The following is a 10,183-nucleotide window of genomic DNA, read 5'->3' as shown; positions in this document are numbered from 1 at the left end:
CGTGAACACACACCTGGAGCAATGGGCAGCCATATTGCTATCGCTGCGGCGCACGGGGAGCAGTTGGTATTGAAGGTTGAGAGGGTGCTGTACATTCACCCCCCACTCTGACAATCCCTGCCGGACCTGAGACTCGAACCTGCAACCTGCCCCGTTTTTATGGTGTAGAACATGCCATAAAAACTTAGTTGACATACTCTAAATGACGGCTGACTTTGGCCAGCCATCAGTTTGGTGTGTCGAGGCCTTGCTAGACTTGCAGTCAAAAAGGGTCCATTGACCTCTGGTCATCATAAGAAGTGACTGTCTCTTCAGAAAAATTACAATTTGGGCTGTAAATGATAACAACATTTTCATTGTTGAGTGTACTATCCCTATAGTAATTCCAGCAAATGCATAGCCTAAATGTCATAATTTTTATAATTATTATCAAAATCAGTTATAGGGGTGTGTTGATTATGATAGAAGAAACTAAAGAAGAATTGAAACAATATTGCAATTGACAGAACACTGGTTCTATAGAGGGTTTGCACATACGTCACGGTTTGGCCAGTTACCCGGATGCGCAGCCATATTGGAGATACTCGGATGTAAACAACAGCATGATTTGCATGGTTAATTTACTACTGAATACGTTGTTCTGCTAATTTATGCTATCTAAACTATGTAAAAAGGCGTGGAAGCTGCTAAATCATATAGAGAAGGACTTAGTAAGCAGGAAAGGGCACAATATTTTGACAAACTTAAGTTAATAGGTGGTAAAGATATGCATGAGCAGTATTAAGATATTAGGCTATTTGACCTACCTGACTGGAAATGATGGGAAAGAACAAACATGAATGTTGTCAAGATTCTTGCCCTGGAAATCCTGGTTCAGTTAAGCCAACCAGTGCCTTTTGTTCCTTAGACATTTTTTTGCACTCTTCTCCCTGATTTGTTTTACTGGTGGTGGATGAGGAGATACCCCTGACACTGTAAAGCGCTTTGAGTGTCTAGAAAAGCGCTATATAAATGTAACGATTATTATTAATATTAATTATTATTTTAACTTTAGGCAGTCTTTAGGACTTCATGGCCTGGTTTCATAGACAGAGCTTAGCCTAAACCAGGATTAAGCCATAGTTCAGTTAAGACATTTAAGTCATTTTTATAAATGTGCCATAAAAAAAAACATTACTGTTGTGCATCTCAAGGCAAAACAAAGATACTGATATATTTTTAGGTCAATCAGTGCAAGTTTCTTTCCGTTGAAACAGCTCGGGCTTACATTTTAGTCTAGGACTAGGCTTAAGCCATGTCTGTGAAACCGGGGGCATATGTTTTTCACGGTCCAACCGATTAGTACAGCCCAAAACATATCACAACTGACCATTTTCAGCAGCAATAATCAGCAAAATTTGCGAGTTTTGTTCACTTCAGTTGCATTGTTTACATTTAGTGTCGCCTACACACATCGTGAAAACACTTCGGATCTTAATTGGATTTAACATGGTTATTTATCTCGTAATTATAATTTTTCATAATTATAATATTGCCAAAACGTACAGAACAGCACTTGATTACTTAAATGACAACTTGACATCTTAGCCCCTATAATTTACAACCAAAATGTAATAAAAGACTACGACATTTGAGCTCCCTCACAAGGTTTGGCCAGATATTTAGCAGATTCTACAGAGTATCATACAAACAGACAAAAAACACTGATCCTTAAAAAAAAAAAATCATGATAACATATGCATGTTTCCTACACTGCGACGCAACGCGTTGAATCTTGACGTCAGAGCCCAGTGGACAAATCAACGAGGCTGTCAGCGCGTTTTACGCGACGCGGTAAAGCTACAACGCGTCCATTATTGGCGAAGCTATCAATCTTCAAGCGCGACTGTTTGTCACTGAAAGTTCACATGAGTCCCAACAATGCTCTTGCAGTGTAGTAGAAGGCAATGATAGCTTCTTAGCCTGGTCGCGTCGCTTGTAGTGCAGCTGGGCTGTTTGAAACAGCGTCTCTAGTTTGTTTATGAAGAGTGAAGTAATGGAACTGTTTAAGGAGACGCGTCTCATAGTGAGTTTGTTGCTCTTCCAGACGCTCAGTCTGGATTTGGGACACGCATTCGGACAGAATAAGGACACCGAGTTCACTTTCCTTTTACCTGCTGGAGCAACCGAGTGCTTCTTCCAAACAGCCACAAAGAACGGCAGCATGGAAGTGGAGTACCAGGTCAATAAAAACTGTTGTATATTTTAATTATAGAATTTAAATGATTTAAAACGAGAACCTATTTGAAATGATTCGAGAGGCCTCACTATAGTTTATAGTCAGCAAATTTGAGAAGTAGAAGCAACTTTTGTGTGTAACTTGGTTTATTATAGTGTTTTATAGGCTATAAATATCATTTATTAGTTACCTTCTTAGTCTGCATTACATTGCAGTTTTGCTAGACCAGGAAGTAGCAGGACATTTCCATTCAAAGGTGCATGTTTTGGTCAAAGTGCATTTATGTTAATGACTGTAATTATGAAGTCATCTCCTGTTATCACATACAAATCTAACAAGAACAGTCTGTGTGTGATTTGGCTTCATGGTTGTGGTTGTTTTCTACAGCTCTGGTGGGACGTTCAATATTATTGACCTCAAAGTCAATTGCATACTAAGGACTTGAGCAATCCTCATTGAGTCCTGTTTACTGATATCACTCACAGAAGCTACTGCTTTGAGTTATTCTAGTCCAGACCTATCTTGTGACCTTCCTCAGAAGATTCACTGTGCCGCATGTCTGGGGCGTGTTTGTGGAGCCATCCCGCTTTACGTTAAAAACAGGCACAGCTGCGGGACAGCTGACCGAGCCCAAAGCTCATTCCATCTGCTGGAAGGATCACGGCGTCTCTGTGTGCTGCATGGTTACTGTTTGCCACACTTTATCTCTAGTAACAGAACACTGACTCCTCAATGGGCTGCTTTATCACTCGTGCGAAGATAGGAGGCCTATAATTTGAATAAAAAAAAAAAACGACAGAGAGAGAGTCATAGTAATGTCAGGGGTTAAAGTCTTTAGCTTGACAAGAAATGTTGATGTGACAATATATGAGTTGTGAACGCCATTTAATTGATCAATCATCATGCATTAACCCATCTGTGTATCTGCAGGTCATTGCTGGCTCAGGGCTTGATGTCGGCTTCACTCTGATCTCCCCGCGTGGATACAGACTGGTCTCCGACTTCAGAAAATCAGATGGCATACACACGTAAGCTTCACATCCTTTAGTGCACAAAGCTCAACCTTCACACATTTACTCATATGTACTCCAGTTAGTTTCGGACTGTCATAACCCACAGTATTTGCATGTCCTGTGCTGCAAAACTGCATGCTGTCTGCAGGGCTGACAGTCACCACAACTGAATTTACAGAAAACAGTTGCCTGTTTACATAATCCGTTGTGTAACTAGGTAGTCAATTGAAAACTAATGCATTTGAAGGCCTACTATATAAGGGTTAGTTGACTCAAAAACGTAAGTTCTGTTATTATTTACACTGTTGTCATTCCAAACCAGTTTGTATGTAATCGTATTTCCATCTAGAGCTGCAAAATGATTTGTTGCGATTAATCGATTCAAAATAAAACTTTATGTTTGCATATATGTGTGCACTGTGGATATGTATTATGAATATAAAAATACACACATATGTGACCCTGGACCACAAAACCAGTCTTAAGTCGCTGGGGTATATTTGTAACAATAGCCAAAAATACATATCATGGGTCAAAATTTTAGATTTTTCTTTTATGCCAAAAATCATTAGGAAATTAAGTAAAGATCATGTTCCATGAAGATTTTTTTGTAAAATTCCTACTGTAAATATATCAAAATGCAATTTTTAATTTGTAAAATGCATTGTTAAGAACCTAATTTGGACAACTTTAAAGGTGATTTTCTCAGTATTTATATTTTTTTGCACCCTCAGATTCCTGATTTTCAAATAGATGTATCTCAGTCAAATATTGTCCTATCCTAACAAAACATACATCAATAGAAAGCTTATTTATTGAGCTTTCATGTGATATATAAATCTCAGTTTTGTAAAATTTAACCTTATGACTGGTTTTGTGGTCACATATATGAATGTATTAAGGAAAAATTATTTATATGTAAAATATTTATATTTATATATAATATAAATTATATTCAAGTGTTTACATATGAATACATACACTACGTACAAATATATATTTTTAAAATATTTACATTAGTGGTGGGCCGTTATCGGCGTTAACGTACTGCGTTAACGTGAGACTATTATCGGGCGATAAAAAAAAAAAATCGCCGTAAATCTATTCTCAAAGTTGGGTTGGGAGCTGGGTCTAAACTACGCAAGATATGATGACTTTCACCTTGATATTTTAGAGCGACGTGCAAACATTGATGCAGTTATGAAGCCGCTTCAGGGCAGGTGCGTGTGTTGCTAGACCCTTTTTACTGGGGCATGTGCCCCAGTAAAATCTCAAGTTTGAGTCATAATTTACTTTGATAATCCCGAAATAAAGACATTAAACTATATGCAACAACTGAATTGACTCTTCTAAAAGCAACGCAGTTTAATGGAAGACTATGCACGCAGAAATCCATGCCCGTGCGCGTCTGTGTATTTAACGGCAACGCGCACGTCGTACAGCCTTTTGCGCAGAAGTACTTGGTTACACAAGTTTGTATAGGTAATTATGGTGTAAATGCAATTGTCAAGCAGTTTGTGATGCATTTTGGAAACAGGAGATGAGCGCCTGATCTAATGCGCCACCTGGCCCGTTCTCGAAGACTTACTTTTAGTCATTATTTGGGTAGCACACATATTCTGAATGCCTTCAGCAGAATTCAATTCAGGCATTTTAATCTAGATTAATCTAGATTTAAAAAATTAAACTATGCCCACCCCTAATTTACATATATGTGTGTGTATTTATGTATAGATAATAAAAATACACAGTACACACACATAGTATGCAAACATAAACTTTTATTTTGAATCCATTAATTGCACCTTATCGTTTTGCAGCTCTATTTCCATCATAGAATAAATATGTAAACAGTTTAATTGCGATTTATTATATCACAATTCTGACTTTTACCTCAGAAATGGGAGTTATAAACTTGCATTCAGAATTTTGAGTTTACAGTCTTGCATTTTTTACTTTAATCTTGGAATTCTGATTTTACATTTTTTCAATTTTTACTGTTTTTCTCAGAATTCTGGTTTTATAATCTCGCAATTTTTACTTTTTTTCCCTCTGAATTCTGAGTTTTATGTCTTGCAATTTTTACTTTTTTTTCAGAATTCTGATTTTTCAATCTTGCATTTTTTGACTTTTCTTGAAATTCTGATTTTACAATTTTTATATTTTTACAGTTTTTCTCAGAATTCTGGTTTTACAATCTTGCAATTTTGACTTTTTTCCCTCTGAATTCTGAGTTTTATGTCTTGCAGTTTTGACTTTTTTCAGAATTCTAATTTTACGATCTTGCATTTTTTACTTTTCTCTTGGAATTCTGATTTTACAATTTTTAAATTTTTACTGTTTTTCTCAGAATTCTGGTTTTACAATCTCACAATTTAGATTTTCCCCTCCTCTGAATTCTGAGTTTTATGTCTTGCAGTTTAATTTTTTTTTTTTTTTTGAATTCTTATTTTACAGTCTTGCATTTTTGACTTTTCTCTTGGAATTCTGATTTTTCAATTTTTACTGTTTTTCTCAGAATTCTAGTTTTACAATTTTGCAATTTAGATTTTTTTTCCCTCGGAATTCTGAGTTTTATGTCACTTTTTTCAGAATTCAGATTTTTCGATCTTGCATTTTTGACTTTTCTTGAAATTCTGATTTTACAATTTTTAAGTTTTTACTGTTTTTCTCAGAATTCTGGTTTTACAATCTCGCAATTGTGATTTTTTTTCCCTCTTAATTCTGAGTTTTATGACTTGCAATTTTGACTTTTTTCAGAATTCTAATTTTACAATCTTGCAATTTTGACTTTTTTTCCTCTGAATTCTGAGCTTACATTTTGCACTTTTGACTTTTTTTCTTGGAATTTAGATTTTACAGTCTCATGTGTTTTTTCCATGCAATTTTGACTTTCAGACAGTTTTATAGTTTTATCTAAGTAAAAAATTGGTCGAAATTGCAATATGAAAAAAGTTGATTTGAGATGTCAACTCATAGTTGCAAGATAAAAACATGCAATACTGAGAAAATACAATTGCGAGAAAAAAAATAGTCAGAATTGTAATACATTTGCAATTACTGTTTTTATTCAGTGTCGGAAATTAGCTTCCATAGATTTGACTATAAACACAAAAGATATTTTTAAATAGTGGTTACCAAACAGTTTTAATGACCTTTGACTTCTATTGTATGGATTTTTTTAGTCTAATATTTCACAATATGTTTGAAGTCATGACATGTGCATTATAGTAAACTTGCTTTTATGTGTTGGGGGTTTGCTGTCAGGGTGGACTCCACTGAGGAGGGCGACTACAGGATTTGCTTTGACAACAGCTTTAGCCGTATTTCAGAGAAGATGGTGTACGTGGAGGTGATTGTGGATGGACCGGAGGAGGAGGATGAGGATGATGAAGATTGGGCTGCTCTGGCTGAACCAGAGGACTCATTGGAGTACAAACTGGAGGATATCAGGGTACACAAGTCACGTATCTCTTCACACATTTGCATGCCTCCACACCAAAAAAAAGTGTATTACAACCTGAAGGTGGATGTTTTTACAATTACCCTAAAAGGCTGTATAAAGGTTAAAGAAAACTTGCCAGGCTGGTATTTTCCTGCTTTTTCCAAAATATTTTTTAAATGGCTGAATACAATTAAGAAAATGAGTTCTAGTTTTGGCACTGATCATCTGCAACTAAAATGCAATGTTTTAAAATGCTTTTTCAGAAGCTATAGCTTCACTAATGTTTGCTCTCACTGCACAGGACACAATGGACGGCGTGCACAAGAACCTGGAGCGAAGCCGTCAGCTACAGACAACATTGCGTGCGTTTGAGGCTCGTGACCGTTACCTGCTGGAGGATAACCTGTGGCGGGTTTCCTTCTGGTCCAGCGTCAGTCTGCTGGTCATGGTCAGCGTGGCCCTCACCCAGGTCTACACATTACGCAGATTGTTCAATGACAAACACAGAGTTTGCACATAGCAAAGATGAACTGGAGGGATGATGCTGTAACACTTTATGCACTGTAAACAAAAAAGACAAACTAATGGATTCTGGAAATGAAGACATGCGGAAACTCTCAGGTCCCAAAATCACCCCTTTAATTTATGTCAGTATTGAAGTGTCAGTGAATCTGAAATCTTGAAGCTTGACCATACACCATTTCTCAGTTTTAATTCTTTAGAGCGCTAACAGTGCTAAACACTAAATCTACTTGAAGTACTGTAACATTTGGATGTAATTTTGTACTTGACTTTTAAAACACTGTGGTTGAAATAATTTATGAGACTTTTGAAATAAGTAACATTGCGATTAACATTTCTTATGGATTTATATGGCAGTAAAATAAAAATCCAACGGAGTGTTTTGCTTCGAATGGTTTTATTATACAGCACATTAGCATCTCATTTAGAACAAACACAGCTTGGTCGTATGTGGCGTAGCAAGCGCAAATACAAAATGAATTTAAAACTCATCTGGGTTATTGATGTTGCCTTTCAAGTCAATGCTGACTGAAATGAATTGAGTTATTATGTACTGTGGAAATCAGAATCAGATTGTTTTATAACAATGTTAATTAATCTCCTTGTTTCTACTGGTTAATCTGTAGTTTAGTGTTTCTTATATTCTTCCATCACCCTACAACAATATACAAATATTCTCATTAAACAACAAGCCTAGTAAAAATTATATACAACCATATTCGTTACCTATAATTCAACTACCTATAAATAAGAGTCCCTAGAGTTCAATGAAACAATTCACAGGCATGATGCTTATTATAACTCAAATATCCATCTTACATCATTTATTCTGTAGAAATTTGGCACTCAGATCATCACTTGTAAATTGTGAAAGTAAATCTTAGAAGAGCTGTTAAAGAAAGCCAGTTGCTCACCAAAACACGAACATTAAGAGGATATATTTTCAAGTCATGTCTTCCTCTGCTGTCACTGCATTAAATGTAGCATTTTGACCCCAGATCTTCCAAAAACAGACTCAAGAATTATTTGTGGTCTCTTAAAGCTCAGATTCTGGAGTCTTGCAAATATACCATAATTAGTGGCTCCTTTTTATATGTTTTCACACTTTGACATTAAATGCGTACTTGCAACACATTTATTATTTACTATCAGTAATGAACAGATGTGGCAGGCTAATCAAATGTTTCATTAGACTGCTGATGTCAGTAAGAAAGGGATGGTTCACCCAAAAATGAAAATTCTGTCATTAATTACTCACCCTCATGTTTCCAAACCCATAAAACCTTCATTCATCTTCGGAACACAAATGAAGATATTTTTTATGAAATTCAAGAGCTCTCTGACCCTGCATAGACAGCAGCGCAACTGGCCCAGAAAGGTAGTAAGGAAAATAATAATAATAAAAAAATCTTAATTTGTGCATCAAAAATAGCATAATTGCATTAAAAATATCGTAATTTATATTCCGAAGATGAGCCAATGTTTTACGGGTTGGAACGACATGAGGGTGAGTAATTAATGACAAAATTTTCATTTTTGGGTAAACTAGTTGAGATACAACTATTTGAAAATCTGGAATCTGAGGCTGGAAAAAAATCTAAATATTGAGAAAATCGCCTTTAATGTATCCAAATGAAGTTCTTTGCAAGGCATATTACTGATCAAAAATTAAGTTATGATATATTTATTGCAGGACATTTACTAAATATCTTTATGGAACATGATCTTTACTTAGTTTCCTAATGATTTTTGGCATAAAAGAAAAATTCATTTTGATCATTTTGACCTATGCAATGTATTTTTGGCTAAGACTGGTCCAGGGTTACTTATGCTTCTGTAAAGGCCACAAATCTGTGTGATTTCACCTTGTGAACTACATTACCCATAATTCCTAAGGGGGGACCCACCAATCAAAGAAGCTGCTCTGACTTCAGTGAAAAACAAGCAATATTTATCATTTAAAAATGTGGCCAAACTTATGGCAAGTTTGGTCACATGTGCCTTGTCAACAAATCATATTCTGGCCTTGATCTAGCAGGAGCCACCCACTCCCATAAAACATTGCATATAACATGTTGATCTCCCTGGATGCATTCCACTTCACTTTTTTATGCTTTCCCTAGCTAACTTCCTGCCATCTTGTTTACTTGGATATACGTCATTGCTTATGTTGCAATCTTTGCAAATCGAGAGGTTAAAGAAGTAGTTCACTTCTAGAACAGAAAAAAAATATATAATTTACTTACACCCTTGTCATCCAAGATGTTCATGTCTTTCTTTCTTTAGTCATAAAGAAATAGTTTTTTGAGGAAAACATTTCAGGATTTCTCTCCATATAGTAAACTTCTATGGTACCCCTGAGTTTCAATACTCTTCAAACGGCTCTAAACGATACCAGCCGAGGAAGAAGGGTCTTATCTAGTTAAACGATCTGTCATTTTCAAAAAAAGTACAATTTATTTACTTTATAACCTCAAATGTTTGTCTTGTCTAGCTCTGTCTAAACTCTGTATTCTGGTTCAAGAGAGTTAGGGTATGTCGAAAAACTCCCATCTCATTTTTTTCTCAAGCTTCAAAATCGTCCTACAATGCTGTTTTACCTTTTTTTGTAAAGGGCATTTGATCTTTTTTTACATATTAATTTTGTAAACACTCAGTCGGTACTTCTGCGGCGATGTAGGAGTTGGAGGAGAAAATTAAATAAAGTTTTTTGACCTACCATAACTGTATTGAACCGCAATATACATGGTTCACACAGAGCATTGCAGGTAAAAAAAAACTATAATTTTTCACTTTTGTTTAGAAAATGACCGATTGTTTCACTTGATAAGACCCTTCTTTTTTGGCTGGGATCCAAGAGCCCTTTGAAGCTACATTTAAACTGCATTTTGGAAGCCTAAACTTGCGGGCACAATAGTCCATTATATGGAGAAAAATCCTAAAATGTTTTCCTCAAAAAACATAATTTCTTATCGACTGGATGAC

At 35.7% G+C, this 10,183-nt stretch overlaps 1 protein-coding gene across 1 annotated transcript; it reads left to right on the top strand.

Moving 5' to 3' along the window:
* The first annotated feature begins 1,886 nt into the window (after nt 1-1,886).
* On the top strand, nt 1,887-7,576 carry tmed1a (transmembrane p24 trafficking protein 1a). The gene is made up of 4 exons (XM_073837879.1): nt 1,887-2,221; nt 3,149-3,246; nt 6,499-6,685; nt 6,978-7,576. Exons 1-4 carry the CDS (start codon nt 2,021-2,023, stop codon nt 7,194-7,196), a joined length of 705 nt encoding a protein of 234 aa, XP_073693980.1. The 5' UTR covers nt 1,887-2,020; the 3' UTR covers nt 7,197-7,576.
* The last annotated feature ends 2,607 nt before the right edge of the window (nt 7,577-10,183 follow it).

The sequence above is a fragment of the Garra rufa genome, chromosome 1, assembly GCF_049309525.1.
Source record: "Garra rufa chromosome 1, GarRuf1.0, whole genome shotgun sequence".
NCBI classification, from domain to species: domain Eukaryota; kingdom Metazoa; phylum Chordata; class Actinopteri; order Cypriniformes; family Cyprinidae; genus Garra; species Garra rufa.
Note: the sequence above shows the minus strand (reverse complement) of the source record. Positions and strands in the feature narration are given on the sequence as shown.